This window comes from Erythrolamprus reginae, chromosome 1, assembly GCF_031021105.1.
Source record: "Erythrolamprus reginae isolate rEryReg1 chromosome 1, rEryReg1.hap1, whole genome shotgun sequence".
NCBI classification, from domain to species: domain Eukaryota; kingdom Metazoa; phylum Chordata; class Lepidosauria; order Squamata; family Dipsadidae; genus Erythrolamprus; species Erythrolamprus reginae.
Window position 1 is genome coordinate 251,439,640 of NC_091950.1, and position 22,055 is coordinate 251,461,694.

Genomic DNA, 22,055 nt, shown 5'->3' on the forward strand with positions numbered 1-22,055 from the left:
GGGCTGACGCCCAGATCCGATGGGGGAGGCCCCAAGCAGGGGAGACATGAGCCTGGGGAACGCCCTGAGATGAAGGCGCCTGGGACTGTGTATATTCCAGGGATAGGATGGGCCCAGTGCCAGTGGGGCTCTTACCTCCCCCCTGCTCAGGAATTCCAGCAGCCAAGCCTTTTGAGTGAAACTGTGAGAACGACTGCTGTTTCTTTTCCTGCCCACCCTCCTCTCCTGTTCTTCCCCCTGCCAGCGGAATGAGACAGGAGCCCCCTTCTCAGCGGGGAGAGAGATTTGGGGTGGCATTAGCTTAGGACCTCCATTCCTCGCTTCTCCTCGCTGTCAGTCTCCATTCCGTTAGCCTTCACTTTGTCCGCCTGCCGCTTTTTCTTTAAGCCTTAAAGTTTGGATTTTCCTAATGGGTTTGCACAGATTATTTGCTTTTACATTGATTCCTATGGGAAACAATGTTTCGTCTTACGAACTTTTCACCTTACAAACCTCATCCCGGAACCAATTAAGTTTGTAAGACAAGGTATCACTGTATTTATTCCAAAGGCACTTTCCATTATGCGAAAGAGCAAGATGTCTTGCAAAAGGACACACTGAGCATAAAATGGCATTTTGTTTTTATGTTGTTCAGTAGCTTCCAATTTGTCATGATTTGATGAAGATAATTTTACCTGGTTTGTTTATTTGTAATTGCTTCTTTGAGTTTATACAATTTTAATTTCACATGTTTTACAATATTCACTCTAGACAATGTTACAAGGAAGAAGGGAGAACCAAAAACTACCTCTCTTCACTCTCTTATTTGCAGGGTTTAGATTTTGCTGGATCATCACAATCTCTTACAGTCGGAAAGACCACCCTCACTTTGTAGGAAATTTATCTTCAGCTAATGTTGATGTTTCAGTTTTCTCCTGAAAGCTAGCCTTATTTTATATATGTACAACACATTTTATTTAAGAATGATACCTGACAATCAAGGTAGCTTACAATATTAGTTAGATTTGATATTGATACCTTGTGGGTACTACATTAATTTTCTGCTAGATTCAGACCAAACATGTTTTTTTTTACTTAGGGCACCAGAGAAGCTGAAACAGATGGACCTGAGAAAGCAGACCAGAAAGGCAAGGTTTCTCCATTTGAGGAGGACAAGAACAGAGATCTTAAACAAGTTGATGATGACGATGTTACCAAAATAAATGGCAGAGGCTTGCCAAATGGAATGGATGCTGATAGCAAAGATTTTAAGTAAGGCTTAGCTTTTTTGGGGGGTGGGGAGAAAGATATATTTGTTTTCAATAAATAAAAGTTATGGATGTATGGGTTCAGGTTCAAAGTTTAATTTAGGCTTTGTGATGTTTTGCGTAATGGTTGCCATCTTAATATATGTTACGTTTTCTGTTTCAATTATGGAATTTGTGCAGGCTGTAATATAGATGGATGTCCTGTTGCTGTCATTAAATTTAATTAATGGAAATTGGAGTTCAGGAGCAATTTTTGGGAGGCCATACGTTGTCTGTTCTGCTAAAAAGAAAAAAAGTATACCCCTCCAAGAGGTTTCCACTCTTTTAAATTGTAGATCAGTCTTCAAAACCCATCTCCAAGTAGAGGGCCTATTCTCAATCTTTAAGACTACATTAAAGGATATGATGATTTGTAATTTTTCTTTTCAAAATATTTTTCCCCTGGCTACATTCATAAATGAGCCTTTGTTTTGTGCATTGATCAAGACTTGTTCAGATCTGCCTATATGCATGTATCCAAATAGGATATTGAACTCCCTGCTCGTGTTTCCTTTATGTCATACAGAATCTTTGCTTAGCAATAGCAGTTGAGACTAGAATTTTTATTGCTAAACGATGTGGTCATAAAGTGCAATATCAGGTGACCTCATCGCTTAGCAGTAGCAATCTTACTACATGTCATTAGGTGAGGACTTCCTTACAACTTTCTTCTGGCTTCAAGTGTCTGGGATGCTGCAGCTGCTGTAAGGGTGAGGCTGTTGCCAAGTGCCCATATTGCGATCAAGTGATCAGAAAGGTCAGATGATCATAACTTTGAATCAGTTATGTGTACCCCCTTGATGTTATAATTTGGAATGGTTACTGAATAAGTGCCATTTAACCAAGGACTACCTTTACAACAAATGCCCCGGTTAGCTTAGTTGTATATCATCATGGACAACAGTCTACTGAAGAGTGTCCACTTTGTTAAATTCTGACAGAGATATTAGCAGCTTGTTATGAAAGGAGGCCAACTAACGACTATCAGAAATCGCAAAGAATGTGTATATATTATATTTCATTGGTGCATGGGTGTGTAAATAGGGACGGTTAACAAATGTTTTCCTGGGAAGAGAAAAATGACACACCCACCCAATTGTGAAATCCCAATTTTTTTACTATTGGTTCTGTGGGCATGACTTACATTCAGAACTACTGACGTAATATACGTTGTAGTGGGAAATGTGTCTAAATCACACGTGATAAGGTTGATAGAGGAGCTTTAAATTTAATCAGTACAGTATATGTACATTCCTAAAGTAAGAGTTAGTGTCAGTACGTAGATGACACCCAGTTGTACATCTCCCCCCGTGTCAACTCAGTGAAGCACTGGAAGTGATATGCTGGTGTCTGGAGGCTGTTAGGGTTTGGATGGGTGTTAATAGGCTCAAGCTCAATCCCAATAAGAGGCAGTGGCTATGGGTTTTGCCTCCCAAAGGCAATCTCGTCTATCCATCCATTACTCTAAGGGGGGAGTTCTTGCCCCCCTTAGAGAGGGTCTGCAACTTCGGCATCCTGTTCGATCCACAGCTGAGCTTAGAACACCATCTCTCATCTGTGACGAGGGGGACGTTTGGACAGGTTCGCCTAGTGCACCAGTTGCAGCCCTATTGGGACAGGGAGTATCTCCTCACAATCACTCATGCCATCATCATCTTGAGATCGATTACTGCAATGCTCTCTATATGGGGCTACCTTTGAAGAATGCAGCCGCGCGAGTTCTCATGGGCTCCCATGATATGCCCATGTGTCTTCATCACTCCGCGAGGTGTACTGATTGCAGATTGGTCTCTGAACACAATTCAAAATGTTGGTTATAACCTATAAAGCCCTATATGGCTTAGGACCAGATTACTTATGAGACTGCCTTCTGCCTCATGTATTCCAGCGGCCGGTAGGTCCCACAGAGTTGGGTTTCTACAGGTCCCATCAGCTAGGCAATGCTACCTGGCGGGGCCTAGGAAAAGAACCTTCTCTGTGGCGGCCCTGGCCCTCTGGAATCAACTCCCTCCAGGGATTCGTACCACCCGCACCCTCCTGGTCCTCCACAAGGCTTTAAAAAACCACCTTTGCTGGCAGGCTTGGGGCTGTTGAGTGTTATGCCTAGCTCCAGCCAATGATTGAAATATACATGGGATGAGTGTGAATGATACTTTTAATGTATTGGGGTTTTAGATCTGATTTTTAAATTTATATTTCTTATACATTGCATTTTTGTACCTATATTGTGGTTCCCTGAGTGTGCGGAGAAGGACAGCATAAAAATTTAATTAATAAATATAAATAATAGATTGTGGGAATGCTGTATATCTTCAGCAAAACAATTAACAAAATACTCAGTAACCCATTCATTAAGGCTGGTAAAAAGACAAATTACATTCAAAATTTAGATAATTTGGAGAAATGGGCTGAAAGCGGTAGAATGAGTTTAACAGAATCAAGGATAAAGTTTAAACAAAAATTAGATATACAACTGTAGATGGCTTGGTATTAATAGTAACTGGTGTGGCTTGGCAATAGTTATAGAAAAGATTGGAATAGAGGCAATGCTGTTTTTACAAATGGGCTGCATTCTGAGAGGCTATTCAAAACACAAAAATATAATAAATAATAAATTTGTTTTGTTCACAAATCCAAACAAATATATATATGGCATACTGTAAACTAATCTCCCAATTCCTGGAACCATTTATGTTGGAGTTATGGACAAGTTTTTCTATATTGGTAAAAGTTCATAACTCAAAAGTTTTTGTGTGGAATAATGTTTTGTACTTGATTCCAAATTAAATATGAGCTAGCCATATGATGCAATTCCCCAAAAGGCAAATATAGTTGTAAGCTGCAGCAATAGAAATACCATTTCCTAATTAAGGAAATAAACTATTTTACTCTGTTCTGCTTTGATCAGATCCTATCTTATTACATCCAGTTCTGGGAGTTACAAGGAGTCAGAATAATTTGAACAAGTTCTAGAAAGAAGAATAGATTGTGTGAGGAAAGTTTGAAAAACACCCCCCTGTGTTTAAGAAAAGACTAAGGATGATATGACAGTAACACTTCAAACCAATTTGAAGAAACTCTTCAAAAGTCCTTGGATAATGACCCTCAGTCAGAGACTTTTATTAACAATGTTGAACAAATGGTACTTATGACTGTTTCTCAAAATTCTAGCTGTCCTAGGATCACTGTCATCCTGTGATTGTGATCCATGGTTTGACAACTGGCTTGCACTTAGGAGATTGCAGCGTTCCATATCATATGATTGCCATTTGCAACCTTCCCTGCTGCCTTCCCACAAACAAAGTCACAGGGGAAGCAGGCAAGGAAGGTTGTAAGCCATTCCTATAAATCATTCCCACTCAAGCCATTTTCCTGCATGCCCACCCATCTTCCACATGGCCATGCTTGCACAAGCAGCCATTTGGCTTTGCACTAGCATGCTTATGACCCACCTGGTTCTTATTATTTCCTCTCAGCTTTCCCGTTAACATTGCTTAAAAACTGGCAGGAAGTCAGGATAGAGTCCTAAGTTAATAACTGCCGATCCTCAGTTAGGACAAGAACATACTACCAGGATTGCCATAACTAAATGACAGGGTTACATAATGTGCTTCATGACTCCATGGAAATTCCAGTCGTAATTAACATTATTAAGGACTACCTATACCCCAATACAAATCACATAGAAAGAATTCAAAACTGTTCTTCTCTGTCTCGGGTACAAGAAACAGTTAATAGATTTTTATAGGAAGGTTGTGTCTGAATGTGAGGAAAAAATATGTCTATAAATGCAGTTTGAATGTGAGGAAAAAATAAGTTTATAAATGCAGTTTGATATGATACCTATTTCCCAGGGAGATAGACTATTATCTACTGGAAGACTACTCTTCATTGGATATTTTTTATTGGATATTTGTTTGTTTATTAAATTTATATAGCAGCCCATCTCACTATCATGATTCTGGGCATTGTACAAAAAAAACCAATTAAAATATATACAGTAAGACCTCACCTATCGCTGGTGTTAAGTTCCAGACACGGCCGCGATAGGTGAAATCCGCGATGGGGAATTTATCGACTGATAGTACTTATTTAAGTATTTATATTGTAATTGTTTGGTAAGTTTTCATTGTTTTAAGTGTTTATAAACCCTTCCCACACAGTATTTATTTTAGATACAGTATTTAAATACAGTATTTACAATTTTAGAATTTTTTTTTTGAAAAACCTGCCGATCGAGTTCGGCGGGCTGTTTAAATCTGCGGATCGACTTCCTCAGAAACCCGCGAACCAGCGAAGATCCGTGAATGATTTTTCTCATTAATATTTCTTGAAAACCCGCGATGAAGTGAAGCCGCAGTAGGTGAAGCGCGATATAGCGAGGGACTACTGTACAGTATCTTAAATAACCCAAACAAAATGTAAACACAGGAGAATGCACCAAAATCTCACTTACAACGCAACCCTCTTACAGTCTCTTCATTGTCTTGGGATACCTAAGGCTGTTAAAAATCCCCACGTTTTAGGAATATCTGGAAAAACCATGGTTAGGACCTAGAAAGCCAAATTTGTGATACACTTTCATTTGGATTCTTTCAGTGAATGGAGGTTGGAATCCATGGTTCTACCTTACTTTATGTTCATATTTTAATAATCAAAGCTCTTTCTCTTGTAAGAGAAGCATAGTTGCATCTTTGTCCTATTAGTGGCCAGAGAGATAATACTTCCCAAATTGACTGTTTGTGGTCTGACAGCTCTTAAATGTTTCCTAATGTAGAATGTACATTGTTTCTGGCTTCTGCATATTGTTCAATCTATATTATGCCAAAATCCAAGTGTGTTTTTAAATATAATTAATTTTACCTTCAAAATATGGTTTTGCCTGAAATGTTTTAATAGAAATAGTATTGTTATATATCTTTTTCAGTGTAAAAGAAACATAGTTATAGCTCCTGTAGGCCTGCTATGTAATTGACTCAGAATATGATTTCCTTAATTCTTTTAAGATTCACAATTAAGTTGGCTTTGAAGATACTGTATGTACTTAGCTTTGAAGCCTGAGCTTCTCATATTTCCATATTCCTCCAACCATGCTTTCCTACCACCTTCCTCAAATTATAGACCTATTCTTTTAAAATCTGAGATTTCTAATGTATTTTATTTTCCTTATGTACACTGAGAGCATATATACCAAAGACAAATTCCTTTGTGTGTCCAATCACACTTGGCCAATAAAGAATTATATTCTGTTCTATTTATTAAGTATTTATATTACCTTTACCAGGAAGTACTGAACACATACATGCTTTTTCATGACTTGGCTTGTTCAAGAAACAACAATAGCAGCAGCAAATGCAGGTTGATTTTACCAACTGTTTTCCCTAGAAAGCAATATCTATAAATTTTGATCACAAACATTAACTGTAGCTATATTTATCATAGATAAAAATAAAAGAAAAATTTAAGGAAAATAAGAAAAAAGGGAGATACATTTTTATAAGAGTTTCATATATTTTAGAAAAAGTTGAGAATGTATATTCTAATGTACAGTGATCCCCCGAGTTTCGCGATCCCGATCATTGCGAATCGCTATATCGCGATTTTTCCACCCGATGACGTCACTCCCTTCCTTTCTCATCTTTCTTTCTCTCTCTCTTTCTCTATCTTGCTTCTTCCTCTCTCACACTCTTTTCCTCCCTCTCTCATCTCTTTCTTTCCTTCTCTCTCTTTCTCTATCTCTCCCCCTCTTGCTCTCCAGCGATGGGGAAACCCCATCTTCGGCTCCTCGCTGCTGCGGCGCTGCAAGCGAGCAGCCGGGCGGGCGGGCGAACGGGCAAGCGGCAAGCGATCTTGGGGTTTCCCCTTTGCCTGGGCAACGGGGAAACCCCAAGATCGCTTGCTGCTTGCCCGTTCGCCCGCCCGCCCGGCTGCTCGCTTGCAGCGCCGCAGCAGCGAGGAGCCGGGCGGGCGGGCGAACGGGCAAGCGGCAAGCGATCTTGGGGTTTCCCCATTGCCCAGGCAACGGGGAAACCCCAAGATCGCTTGCCGCTTGCCCGTTCGCCCGCCCGGCTGCTCGCTTGCAGCGCGGCAGCAGCGAGGAGCCGGGCGGGCGGGCAAGCGGCAAGCGATCTTGGGGTTTCCCCGTTGCCCAGGCAAAGGGGAAACCCCAAGATCGCTTGCCGCTTGCCCGTTCGCCCGCCCCGCCCGGCTCGCTTGCAGCGCCGCAGCAGCGAGGAGCCGGGCGGGCGGGCGAACGGGCAAGCGGCAAGCGATCTTGGGGTTTCCCCGTTGCCTGGGCAACGGGGAAACCCCATCTTCAGCTCCTCGCTGCTGCCGCGCTGCGGAGCAGATCAGCTGTTGGGCGGCCGAAGGGGTCTTCCCCGCCGCCCACACGCAAACTCCACCATCTGCGCATGTGCGGCCATGGAAAACAGGACGCGCATGCGCAGATGGTGTTTTTACTTCCGTGCCGCTACATCGCGAGTTTATGATTATCGCGAGGGGTCTTGGAACGGAACCCTCGCGATAATCAGGGGATCACTGTATACGTTTTTGGGCATTAATCATTCAAATATGCTAATTTTCCCATTCTCTGTTAACATTCCACTGCTCCTGAAAGTAAAAATAACTATTATGTTGTATGTCATTATTTGAATTAAGGTACCATTTAATGTAAAATTATAGATGGATTTAATTTTCAAACAATTTCAACATTGACTACCATATAGAACAATTGTATGCCATTTTCTTATAAATCAAGGACCAAAAAATTATTGTGACATCCTTACATGCATAAAGTTTTTCAATATCTTTTTAGCCAGGTTTTTTTTTTAAATTAAAGCTCTTCTTCCCCCCCCTAAGCAGTCGTACTCCTGGAAGCCGACAAGCATCCCCAACTGAAGTAACTGAGCGTTTGGGTCCAAACCCTAACACTGCTGAAGGCTTGTCTTCACTTTCTAATCCTTCAACTCACAAGCCACTGGTGGAAGAATTTTCAAACTCCGAATCTCAGAATTTGGATGCTATGGAACAAGTGGGTCTTGACTCTCTGCAGTTTGATTATCCTGGAAATCAGGTACAAATGGATTCTTCAGGAGCTACTGTGGGACTCTTTGATTACAATTCTCAACAACAGGTTAGTAATTTTTTATAGCCACATTAATGGTTGGAATTACAGCATTATATAACTCACAGATTTCAAATAAAAATGTTGCCCCCATTTTAAATTCTATATTCTTTAGTAAAATTGTTTACACCATGTCAATTCCATATCAAAGGAAGACATTGTCTGGATTCTTATAATGTTGGTCATAATGCCTTAGCTTTGAATAAACTCTGCCATTGTTCTTTATGAATCATAATTCATATTATGCATGGTGTCTGAGTTGTATCTTATTCAAGACATTTAGCTTCTACCACCAGCTAGATTGTACAGTACACTGGTACCTCTACCTAAGAACGCCTCTACTTAAGAACTTTTCTAGATAAGAACCGGATGTTCAAGATTTTTTTGCCTCTACTTAAGAACCATTTTCTACTTAAGAACCCGAGCCCGGAAAAATTTCCCAGGAAATTTGACAGCGGCATGAAGGTCCGGCCAATTTCCTGCCATTCCCCTGGGTTTCTCTCTGGCACAGTGTATGGGAGGCAGCCTCGTGCTGGGTGTATAGGAGGCGCGTGCTCCTCCTCGCCACCTCAGAGTCCCTCTTTTTTTTTAAGCCTTAAAGTTTTGGATGTTTTTGATTCCCCTCACCTTCTTCCTTAGGCAGCGACTGTCCTCCTCCTATTCCTCCTCCTCCTCGTCCCACCCAAATTCCGAGCTTTTATTTCTTTCCTAATGGGTTTGCACACATTATTTGCTTTTACATTGATTCCTATGGGAAAAATTGTTTCTACTTACAAACTTTTCTACTTAAGAACCTGGTCACGGAACAAATTAAGTTCTTAAGTAGAGGTACCACTGTATATTAAAGAGATAGAAGAAGCAGAAGTGGCATTTCTGGTAGTAGTTTATTATAATATAGAAATCTTTCATAATATTCTTGAAGAATTATTTTTATTTAAATTTGAAATTCATAGTGTTGAACAGTCCTGATTATAACACTCCATGGAATAACAGTGGGCTAGTCTTATAAATAAAATAGGACTAGAAAGTGTATTTCCTAATATTGTAATACATGTTTCCTTCAAAAATCAAATCCCTTTTGATTGTCATTTTTGTTTTAGATATTTCAGAGGACTAATCCTCTTACAGTTCAGCAGCTAACAGCAGCACAACAGCAACAATATGCACTGGCAGCAGCTCAGCAACCACATATAGGTAAAACATTTTAAAGTTTGTAATAAAAAGTTTCTGGATTTCAGCTGGTATAGGGAACTGTGATATGTATATATGTATGTATGCATGCATGCATGTATGCATATGTATATATATATATGTATGAAGTTCTGATGACGTTTTGACAAGGTCCCACTCGTCATCTTCAGGCTGGTGTTTTTGGCTTCTTGCTAGAGCGGACAAAGTGTGGTCGGAACTGCCTCTTTCTATAAATATCGGTGGGTGGGTGTGGAGTGCTGGCTTAATTGCTATAAGCAGATTGTTTGGCTGTGTTGTAACATCTTGATTAGTTGATGGAGTGACACTTTGAGTAGTTGCTGGAGTTAATGTTTACAGATTAGTTGATGTTTGCAGATTAGGGGTGACATCCTGAGTAGTTGCTGGAGTTGATGTTTACAGATTAGTCGACTGAAATGTATGTCTGTGGTGTAACATCCTGGGCTTTGGTTTGACTCTGAGTTTGTGATCTGGCCTGTTTATGTTTATCGCATGTGTCAGTTTGCTTTGTTTGGGTGTTGGAAGGGGGTGCAGCAGTTGGAGGTGCCGACGTGGTTTGGCTTCTGTGTAGTGGTTGTATTTTGTCTGTAGGGTGGGTATGGGTTTGGGTCTGGTAAAAGTGATTGGCGGTGGCATCCTTTGTTGTTCTGGGTCCGGTGTCGGTTTTCATGGCTGGGATTCATTTATTGATTAGGGCTAGGAGAGAGAGAGAGCAAGCGACACAAGGCATGCACACCAATGTTCCCTCTAAGGTGCGCTGTGTGCTGTAGCGCATTAAAAATTTAAGCCTGGCACACGCTTTTCAAAGGTCGCGCAGGGAGGAGGGGGCTGAGGGGGGCCCCGCCCACCGCCACCACCACCACCAGATCTTTGCAGGGACTGGCTAACTCTAGCAGCATTTCGCGCTTCCTCCTCTGCCTCCTCAGCGGCGGGTGCTCCCTCCCCCGGCGGCGGCGCTGCTATTGCTGCTGCTCCTGGCTTGCAGCTCCCGGCTGGAAATATTGAATGAAATTATAGAAAAGTAAATATGGAAATATACAGTATTAATTGATGCATTGGTGTTCAGATAGATTTTCATAGTATTAGATTACTATAATACTATGATAAATATTTAAGAAATAAAGATTTTAAAGCATGGATTTATTAATAGTTGTGTTTTTGTTTTTGCTGATTGTTTTAGTTTTTATAGTAATAGATAGTTTTGGGGAAGGTTTGGTAGGGAAGGTTTGCCTATTTGCCGATGACTCTAAAGTGTGCAATAATTCCTGGAGGCGTCTGTAATATGGTAAATGATTTAGCTTTACTAGATAAATGGTCTAAGCAATGGAAACTGCAGTTTAATGTTTCCAAATGTAAAATAATGCACTTGGGGAAAAGGAATCCTCAATCTGAGTATTGTATTGGCAGTTCAGTGTTGGCAAATACTTCAAAAGAAAAGGATTTAGGCATTCATATTTTAAAAGGCATACATTAAGGAAATACTTATTAGAAGTATGGAAAGACATAAAGAAGAATCATTTCTTAAGCATTCCAGATTGGTTAGCTCCTTCAGAAGCAATAACACATCCAAAGTCTATAAAGGACAAGAAAATGACTTATAGATATAAAGAACTATTAAACGATCAGATGAAGCTTAAATCTAGAATTGAACTACAAGAAGAAGGGATAATACAGTGATCCCTCGAGTTTCGCGATCTCGATTATTGCGAAACGCTATATCGCGATTTTTCAACCCGGAAGTAAACAACACCATCTGCGCATGTGCGCCCTTTTTTTTCCCTATGGCCACGCATGCGTAGATGGTGGAGTTTGCTTCCCCGCCGGGCAGATCAGCTGCTGGGCGGCTTCCCTGGGTCTTCCCCCTCTTGCCGGGGTTTCCCCTTTGCGTGGGCGGCGGGGAAACCCCAGCGCTGCTTCCGCGAGCAACGGCGTGGGCAGGCGAAGGGCGGGCGCGCGGACAAGCGGCGGCCGGACAAACGGGAGCAATGCGGCGGCCTCACAAGCGGCGGCCGCGCCAGCAACGGTGGCGCGGCGGCCGGACAAACGGGAGCAACGCGGCGGCCTCACAAGCGGCGGCTGCACCAGCAACGGCGCCGCGGCGTCCGGACAAAGGGGAACAACGCGGCGGCCTCACAAGCGGCGGCCACGCCAGCAACAGCGGCGCGGCGGCCGCACAAACGGGAGCAACGCGGCGGCCTCACAAGCGGCGGCCACGCCAGCAATGGCGGCGCGGCGGCCGCACAAATGGGAGCAACGCGGCGGCCGCACAAACGGGAGCAACGCGGCGGCCTTACAAGCGGCGGCCGCGCCAGCAACGGCGGCGCGGCGGCCGCACAAACGGGAGCAGCGCGGCGGCCGCACAAACGGGAGCAACGCGGCGGCCTCACAAGCGGCGGCCACGCCAGCAACAGCAGCGCGGCGGCCGCACAAACGGGAGCAACGCGGCGGCCTCACAAGCGGCGGCCACGCCAGCAACAGCGGCGCGGCGGCCGCACAAACGGGAGCAACGCGGCGGCCTCACAAGCGGCGGCCACGCCAGCAATGGCGGCGCGGCGGCCGCACAAATGGGAGCAACGCGGCGGCCTTACAAGCGGCGGCCGCGCCAGCAACGGCGGCGCGGCGGCCGCACAAACGGGAGCAGCGCGGCGGCCGCACAAACGGGAGCAACGCGGCGGCCTCACAAGCGGCGGCCACGCCAGCAACAGCAGCGCGGCGGCCGCACAAACGGGAGCAACGCGGCGGCCTCACAAGCGGCGGCCACGCCAGCAACGGCGGCGCGGCGGCCGCACAAACAGGAGCAACACGGCGGCCTCACAAGCAGCGGCCGCGCTAGCAACGGCGGCACGGCGGCCGCACAAACGGGAGCAACGCAGCGGCCTCGCAAGTGGCGCCCGCGCCAGCAACGGCGGCATGAGGAACGCGGCCGCCGCGCCGCTCGTGCCGGGAACCAAACAGCCTGAGTTGCTCCCGGATTCTCCTCCGACCTGCCCTCAACTTACCTTCCAGCTGATGCTTCGATCCTTGGAAGAGGCCAGAGCGCCTTTCTGCACCACACTCTCCGCTTCGGTTCCTTTCCGGAAGATGGAAGTTTCTCTCCTTCCATCCTTTCTAGCAATACAATACTTGATGGTTAAAACCATCGAGTACAGTATTGTATTGCTAGAAAGGATGGTTAAAACCATCGAGTATTGTATTGCTAGAAAGGATGGAAGGAGAGAAACTTCCATCTTCCGGAAAGGAACCGAAGCGGAGAGCGTGGTGCAGAAAGGCGCTCTGGCCTCTTCCAAGGATCGAAGCATCAGCTGGAAGGTAAGTTGAGGGCAGGTCGGAGGAGAATCCGGGAGCAACTCAGGCTGTTTGGTTCCCGGCACGAGCGGCGCGGCGGCGGGCAGGCGGGTCCTCAGCTGTTGGTCGGGGGTCTTCCCAAGTGCGGAAGTGAAAAACACCATCTGCACATGCGCGAGGGCACGCATGCGCAGATGGTGTTTTTACTTCCGCACCACTATATTGCGAAAAATCGAGTATCGCGAGGGGTCTTGGAACGTAACCCTCGCGATACTCGAGGGATCACTGTAATAGATTGGTGGCACTACGCCCAGATCCGATCTAGATATCAGAAGGATAAAACTCTTTACATTTTTAATAAAAGTAAGAATCCTTTAACTACTTTAATAACCACTAACTCAACAAAAATGATAGGGAAAATATATAAATTACTTATTGCTCATAAAAATATAGAGTTGACTTTAAAAGATACTATGATAAGATGGTGTAGAAATATTGGTAAGGAAATAGACATAGACACATGGGAGAAAGTGTGGATTAATAATTGGAAAATGACTAAATCAGTTTCTCTAAAAGAAAACCAAATCAAAATGTTCTATAGATGGCATCTCCCACCAAATAGGATAGCAAAAATGTTTCCCAAAACATCCCCAATATGTTGGAAATGTAAGAAGGATATAGGAACTTATTATCATCAATGGTGGACATGTAGCAAAGCAAAAATATATTGGAAGATGATTGAAAAAATATTAAAAGAAATTATAAAGCAAGATATAGATAATACCCCGGAATTTTACTTATTAGGTGTCACAAACCAGATCTATAAGAAAGAAATTTTTTATCTAATTATACACATACTAACTGCGGCTAGAATAATATATGCGCAAAACTGGAAAGGGGAGGAAATCCCCAAGGAAGAAGAGGTTATAGCCAAGATATTAGATTGCGCTGAAATGGATATGATGACAAGAAGATTAAACGATCAAGAGGATACTAAATTTTATGAAACATGGAACAATGTTTACAAATGGATAGATAAGAAAAAATAAGATATATCTCTAGTAGTTGTTTTTTTTTATCTTTTTTTGTATTAGTTTTTACCTAGGTGATAATAATATTAATATTAGTTTAAAAGGACTTTTTGATGATTATGATATAGTAATGTATGTATAAGTATAAGCAAAATACTAAGATTTTCGAAGTATAATAGTTGAATTTAGTTTTACTGTTTGGATTGAAGGTTTGATACTACTTTACTATAGTAATTAGGATTATATTAAAGGTATTTTTTCTTTGGTAATTATGTTATACTAACCCTACCTAACACCCATACTAAGATTTGTAAACTTTAACTCAAATTTATTAATTTTTTTTTTCTATATAATAGTTAACATATATTTAATTATGTATTCTTTTTCTATATTTGAATGTATACTTTCATAAGAAGCGGGGGAAACACACCCCCACTTTATGTTCATTGTTTGTATGTATTTGTTTGTTTTTTTATGAAAAATAATAAAAAAAATTGAAAAAAAGAAAAAAAAAGAAAAGGATTTAGGGGTAGTGATTTCTGACAGTCTCAAAATGGGTGAACAGTGCAGTCAGGCGGTAGGGAAAGCAAGTAGGATGCTTGGCTGCATAGCTAGAGGTATAACAAGCAGGAAGAGGGAGATTATGATCCCACTATATAGAATGCTGGTGAGACCACATTTGGAATACTGTGTTCAGTTCTGGAGACCTCACCTACAAAAAGATATTGACAAAATTGAACGGGTCCAAAGACGGGCTACAAGAATGGTGGAAGGTCTTAAGCATAAAACGTATCAGGAAAGACTTAATGAACTCAATCTGTATAGTCTGGAGGACAGAAGGAAAAGGGGGGACATGATCGAAACATTTAAATATGTTAAAGGGTTAAATAAGGTTCAGGAGGGAAGTGTTTTTAATAGGAAAGTGAACACAAGAACAAGGGGACACAATCTGAAGTTAGTTGGGGGAAAGATCAAAAGCAACATGAGAAAATATTATTTTACTGAAAGAGTAGTAGATCCTTGGAACAAACTTCCAGCAGATGTGGTAGATAAATCCACAGTAACTGAATTTAAACATGCCTGGGATAAACATATATCCATCCTAAGATAAAATACAGAAAATAGTATAAGGGCAGACTAGATGGACCATGAGGTCTTTTTCTGCCGTCAGACTTCTATGTTTCTATGTTTTATTATTAATTTCTTTTAATAAAAAAGAAGGGAAATGTTTTTTCCTAATTAGGAAAAATTTGTATAAGGGTTTTTTGTTTCTTTTAAGAAGAATGTATAAGAAGGAGGAGTAGGCATGACGGCCTATCTAGATTTATAAGTGGATAATGATATGAATTGAAATATAAAATAACAGAATAACATAGTGGGAAGGGACCTTATTATGCCCCAGCGCTGAGCCCCAAATAATTACACAATAAGTTGTCTTGGGTGACATCTATGAAAAAAACACAGGCGCTGAGCATAGTTCCCTCTAAGCTGAGCAGTGAGCAATCGCTCACTTAAAAATCATCATCAACTCAGAGTTTTCCAAACCTGCCCAGAAGCCGAGAGGGAAAGAGTGAGAGGGAAGGAGAGAGAGAGGAAGAGAGAGAAACAGATAGAAAAAAGAGAGGAAGGAAAAGAAAAAAAAAAAGAATGGGACTAATGAAGAGAGAAAGAAAATCAAAATCTAGTTTGAAACTAGCTCAACTATTTAAGTGGCATTTTGATATTGATAGAGTTGCCCTATTATGAGCTCACTGTTATAGACACACAGTACAGTATTTTATTTTGAAATTCTCTCAGGCAAAACAGGGTGGGTTTTTTGTTTGTTTGTTTGTTTGTTTATTTATTTATTTATTTATTTCTGTGCCACCCAGTCCCGAAGGGACTGCCGCTCAGACACTATACTTTTCTGCCCACCCCAAAAAAATTTTTAGAGGGAATACTGGCGCTGAGGCATGAAAATTTATTTATTTATTTGTCTGTTTGTTTGTTTGTTTGTTTATTTATTTATTTATTTTGACTTTTGTGCCACCCAGTCCCAAAGGGACTGCCGCTCAGACACTGTACGTTTCTGCCCACACCAAGGGAACATTGATGCACACCCCATGGGACTGGCTCGGTTCCTCTGGGCTCTGCTTCCGGTGGCATTTTGAAGCACCTGCCTGCGAGGAGGAGGAGGTGAGGCAGACATCGAGAAGTTGTTAATTGCTCGTCCTCGCAAGACATTTTTCTGTACTTTGCAAGGTTTTTCCCTGCATAGACCAGCCGAGAAGTGCCACAGAGCAGCCAGATTGGATAAGATGCACGTCTTGCAGCCCGGCCCTCCTCCTGCACCCCAAAAATAATAAGAACCTCCCCCCAATCATAAGATCAAGAGTCTTATTTTTGGGGAAACACGGGTGTGTGTATGTAGGTTTCAGCGTATTCAGGTCTTTTTCCATGTGAGATTGATAGAATCGACGAGGTATATACTGTATATATTATATACGGTATATATACTGCTCAAAAAAATAAAGGGACCACTTAAGCAACACAATATAACTCCAAGTAAATCAAACCTTTGTGAAAACAAACTGTCCACTTAGGAAGCAACACTGTTTGACAGTCAATTTCACATGCTGTTGTGCACATTCAACTTTGTACAGAACAAATTATTCAATGAGAATATTTTATTCATTCAGATCTAGGATGTTATTTGAGTGTTCCCTTTATTTTTTTGAGCAGTATATATATGTGCGTGGGTGCGCGCGCACACACACACACATATATATAAATATACATGTAGGTACTGTATATTACACACATAGATTTAGTAGAAACATTTTGGGGGAGGGGTTTGCCAGTGGTAATAAGCAGAAATATGTACGATCAATTTTTTTTTAACTGCAAAAGGGCTTTTGTTTCCTCCTCAAAAGACTATCCATAGGATTGCTAGATTTTAACCAATGGTGGTTGACTGTGTCTGTAGCTGCTGCAGTTGGAGGGAAGAAATTATCTAAACATGGGAACCTTAATGAGAAGTACCAGATTCTTCCACTTGATATTTAGTGGAGCCGCCCCGAGTTTTCGGAGAGGGGCGGCATATAAATCCAATAAATGAATGAAATGGATGCAGGACAGGCACTGTGAACTGCTTTCTACCTGCACTACATTATATATCAGCCTTGGGACTGCAGTATTTGACAGTGAAGATTGTGAAAGTGCAAAGTAGAATCATAGTAGTAGCAAAATAAAAATATTTTATTGGAATGTATGTTCTAGTGTGAAATTAGCTTACAAAATGTTTCATTGCATATTGCTTGCATATTTTATATACTGAATCTTTAATATTTGCAGAGAAAATGAAATTGTCAGTTACAATCAAAGCCTTTTCAATTTTCTGCCAATATTACCTGAAATTGCATCATACTTGTAGCATTTAAAAACTTTTGTGGTACAACACTATACACAGTGTCTGTTTTTGGTGAAATTGAACCTTTTGTTACTGTAACAGGTGTATTTTCGGCAGGCTTGGCTCCAGCTGCTTTTGTGCCAAATCCCTATATTATCAGTGCTGCTCCCCCAGGTGCTGACCCATATACAGCGGCAGGCTTGGCTGCTGCAGCTACCTTAGCAGGTAAGTCAATACTGTTTTCAGACAACTCTAATATTGCATATTTTAACGTTTAAATTAAATTTAAATTAAAAAATCTTTGTTTAAAAAAAAAGTATCAATCATCCAGTTTAGTCAGATTGTTCCCCTAGATTTTCAAATATAAAAATATACTACAGACACCATAGCATTCAATCCTGTTCGTTTTCTATTGTATCCATGTCTGTGGAATGAGTTCAAACCAAGATTTTAATTTGCCTTTTCTATTCCTATTTTTCTTAATCTGCCAAGTTCCATGTTCCTCTTCATTCAAAACTTGGCATAAGATTGGGACAGGGCAGAAAAGATGAGGATATCACTATTTTCAATATTTTAATTATAAATTTACACCATCAGATAAAATGGATCAAACCTGATATTTGAGAAGAGAGATTAAGTCATTCTTGGATTAAAATCCATAATCAAATAGATAAGATCATCTAACTTGCTACCCCAATATGTACATAGTTAAATTACTTTTTATTGTGCTTAAATGATTTCTGTATGGCTTTCTAAGGGACTTTGTTATTTGCTGCTGAATGGAGGGCTGATTCAAATTACAAAACTGAATATGATTTATCCTCAATTTTATTAATCTATATGATTTGCAGGCATAGAAAAAGTTTTCTAAATACGAATTCCAGGTGAACCTATAATCACAGCCACAAACCAGCTACATAAGGTTCCTCTAAGTCTAGATGGAGACATATATTATTTTAAGCTGAAAAAGACAGATTCTACTAGCATTTACCCTCCAATTGTTCATAAGTGTTGCAGGTTCTTGTTCTACTATTGTTGTCAGTTGATGCAAATTATTTGGTCTCCTCTAATTTTATTCTTAATAAATATTTAGTCTGCAACCTTATTTGGATTACTGTAGCCCAGTGTAATTGGCGTAAGCCTTTACAGCCTCATTATTTGGTTTATGATAGCCTAGTTTCAGCCTTAGACTCCTGCTGACAGTTATTACTATCTACACAGTAACCCAAACAAATGGTTTATAACAATTTTGCTGATAAGGAGAACCTGGCAAAGTTACTATAAAGAAGCTTTCTTATCAGAGGAGGAAGGGCTATTGGATTGGCCTTAGTGGTGGAATCTTATATTATCAAAAGAACAGTAAAATATTGACTGGAATTGGAATAAAATTTGAAAGAAAGATACAAAGTGACTTGCAACTAAAATGAACCTAGACAGCTCTGGTTGTTAAAGATTTATGGTATTAAAGTGGTACTACTACTACTACTACTACTACTACCACCACCATTATTATTATTATTATTATTATTATTATTATTATTATTATTATTAATTAGATTTGTATACCACCCCTCTCCAAAGACTCGGGGCGGCTCACAACAACAATAATACAATATGCAGAATACAAATCAAATATTAGATAAAAAGCTAAATTTAAAACCCATAAATATTAAAAACAATTGTTACTGCACAATCACACCATTCTCATGTATTACATTCAGAAAAAAAGGTGGTGTTGGGGGAAGAGATAGTCCCCCCATGCCTGGCGACATAGACAGGTCTTCAACATCTTGCGGAAGGTGGGAAGAGTGGGGGCAATTTGAATCTCCGGGGGGAGTTGATTCCAGAGGGCCGGGGCTGCCACAGAGAAGGCTCTTCCCCAGGGTTCTGCCAAATGGTATTTTTTATTCCCTATTGTGGTTCTGTAATAATATCATATCATCTGGATAACATCTTTTCACAAATTTTGAGACCTGCTATTTGTTAATCAGGCTTTTTCTGTCATCATTTCTAAAGTTTTCTAAAAATACTAGTTTTCTTCCTTTATTTATTTGGAAATCTGAAAAGAGCATTCCATACCAGCAGCACAAATTGCCACTGAAAATTGTCAAAAGCTTTTTCTACGTAATCCCAGTTCAATGCATCTTTCTTTCTTTCTTTCTTTCTTTCTTTCTTTCTTTCTTTCTTTCTTTCTTTCTTTCTTTCTTTCTTTCTTTCTTTCTTTTTCTTGTTTTTAGATTCTGTTATATTGATTATAATCCTACTGTTGCTTTTTGTATTTCTTTTTGGGATAAAATCAGTTTAGTCAATATGTGTGATATCTAGCACACATATCTTCAGTCTGTTAGGTAATAGTTTAAAAAAAAACTTGTAATCTACCTGCATTTCTCCTAGAGCAGGCCCATGGGCCAGATCTGACACATGGGGCTGGACTAGAAATATCAAAGAACTGGCCCATGGTGCCTCTGCTGGGCAAAATGTTTTTATCCAGCAGAATACTGCTGGAGGCCGGGGAGGCCAAAGACAGGTTGTGCAGGATCTCTTTGCCACCTATTTTTGGTCAGCAGAGTGCTGCAGGAGGACTTTTATGTATCCTGATCTGGATAGAAAACAAGCAACCTCCTATGTCCATGATGGTGAACCTATGGCACGCGTGCCACAATTGGCATGCGAGCCGTTGCCCTAGGTCAGCTCCAGTGTGTATGTGTGCGTGCGTTTCATCTGGCCCCTCCCAGAAGTCTCCACAGAGCCCATTTTGGGCTTGTGCAGAGGCTCCAGGATGCCAAAAAATAGGCCTCTCAGGAGTCTGGAAAAAGGGCATCTCTGGTCTCTGGAGGCCAGGGGAGGTCATTTTTGCCCTCCTGGAGGCTCCAGGAAAGCCTTCGGATCTTGGGGACGGTGAAAAACAGGCCTACCGGGCCTACCAGAAATCTGGAAACAGACCATTTCTGGCCTCCAGAAGTCCTTTGGAGGCTGTTTTTGCTCTCCCTGAGCTCCAGAAAAGCCTCCAGAGCCTGGGTTAGGATTAGGGGTAGGGGTAGGGAGCCTGGGGAGTGCAAAAAGCAGGCCTACTGGAAGTCCGTAAATGGGTCATTTCTGGTCTCTGGAGGCTTCAGGGAGTCCTGCTAGGCCCAAAATGGAGGGGATTGGTATTTACTATCTTGGAAGTTTACCTTTGCTGTTAGATTTTGCATTATCATGTTATTTATGCTATTGATTTTTTATTATTAGTTGAATAGGGTAATAAAAATACAATAGTATAAGTTGCTTTTCTCCAGTGTAGTTGCGGGATAGTCCAGAATTGGTTGCTACAGTCTGATCTGCCTAGTTACTGAGTCTAGTTTTTTCAGCCACTCCTCCATGCCTCTCTGTGCCTGCCCCTGTTTCCAACTCAGTCAGATCTGAAAGAAGTCGCATTGCAGATTCGCTCTAACAAAGCATTCCTGGACATCCAGACTTCTGGATTCAGGTTTATTCTTTTCAATTCGGCCACTCCTAATTTAAAAAAAAGAAGAAAACTTTTTTTTTGGGGGGGGGGGGGGAAGAAAAGAAGCCCTTTAGATGCTTTCTAGCAGCGGTTGGCTTTGTACCCACTGCGCCCTGCCCTTTCAGGTGTAATTGGGGCCATTAATTTCTTGGACTTCGTTTTCCCTACCAGATTTGAAGACCTTGCAGCTGTGGCTGCTTTCTTTCAGCCATTTGAATCGTTAGCAGCCTTGGTGGCCATTTTGAAAGGCTCCAACAGTTTCAGAAGAGGTTTCTCTTGGTGCAGAGTCACTGATTGGCTCTGCCAACTCAGTTAGTGACTTTGGATTCACACCTTTGTCCCTCACTGCCCAAGGATTATTTTGAGGTCAAATCAGGCAGGTAGCTCCGGAGCCAGGCGCACAGACACTAAGTGAGGCATAGGCTCATTTAGTCATGGTTCTTTCTCCTGCACCTCATTCTTCTGAAAGAACATTTCTGGACTGCCAGTGGAGCCACTTGTACAGGGCTTTCCCTTCTATAATTTGGAGTTCACTAGTGTGCCTTTGCTTATTGTCTGGCATCCATGCATTGCTTCAAAAGCTGTGGTGATCATTTTGAGACGCTCGGCCTAGTAGATGGAGATAGGTTGCTCCCCAGTCCTCTAGGGCAGTGTTTTTCTTGGGGAATTTTGATATTACATCTGTAGTGATGTTTGTTTGCTTATTTATATTTATTTATTTATATTAGGTATGACCAAGCTACTTTGTTCCCAAAGCATTAGAAAGTAAAAATATAAATATTTTGATAAAAAATCTTTGCTTTGTCAGGGCCAGCAGTTGTTCCTCCTCAGTATTATGGAGTTCCTTGGGGTGTGTATCCAGCCAATTTGTTTCAACAGCAAGCAGCCGCAGCAGCAAACAGCACTGCCAATCAGCAGGCTGCATCCCAGGCACAACAAGGACAGCAGCAGGTAAACCAGCTAGATAGGCATGCCACAATATTTCTTTGCTTATATATTTTGCCATCTAGCAAGCCATATACTTAGGAGGGGGGTGTTGGGGAAATACCCCTATATGGCTTGATAAATTCCTTAGATGTAGCAATCTAAAACCTCTAATTCATGTATATTTTATTTTCAGGTTGGTCTGCAGTTTTTAGTTTCTATAACTATGATGTTGATTAAACTTGATTTTTGAACCTGAAATACTTAAACACCCCCCCCCCCCATTCACTAGTTGAATTCACATAGGCATCATGTTGGC

The 22,055-nt window shown here is 41.5% G+C and overlaps 1 protein-coding gene across 19 annotated transcripts in view; it reads left to right on the top strand.

Annotated features, from left to right (window-relative positions):
* Positions 1–22,055, top strand: part of PUM2 (pumilio RNA binding family member 2) — a 76,708-nt gene that overhangs the window by 14,165 nt on the left and 40,488 nt on the right. For 7 of the 19 annotated variants that reach the window (XM_070732822.1, XM_070732813.1, XM_070732815.1 and 4 more), the window contains exons 5-9: positions 1,079–1,251; positions 8,151–8,421; positions 9,513–9,606; positions 17,428–17,550; positions 21,621–21,763. In XM_070732822.1, coding sequence (XP_070588923.1) covers positions 1,079–1,251; positions 8,151–8,421; positions 9,513–9,606; positions 17,428–17,550; positions 21,621–21,763 — 804 coding nt within the window. Of the gene's footprint in view, positions 1–1,078; positions 1,252–8,147; positions 8,422–9,512; positions 9,607–17,427; positions 17,551–21,620; positions 21,764–22,055 lie in introns of all 19 variants that reach the window. The other 12 variants (XM_070732821.1, XM_070732812.1, XM_070732814.1 and 9 more) reach the window with 3 other exon arrangements.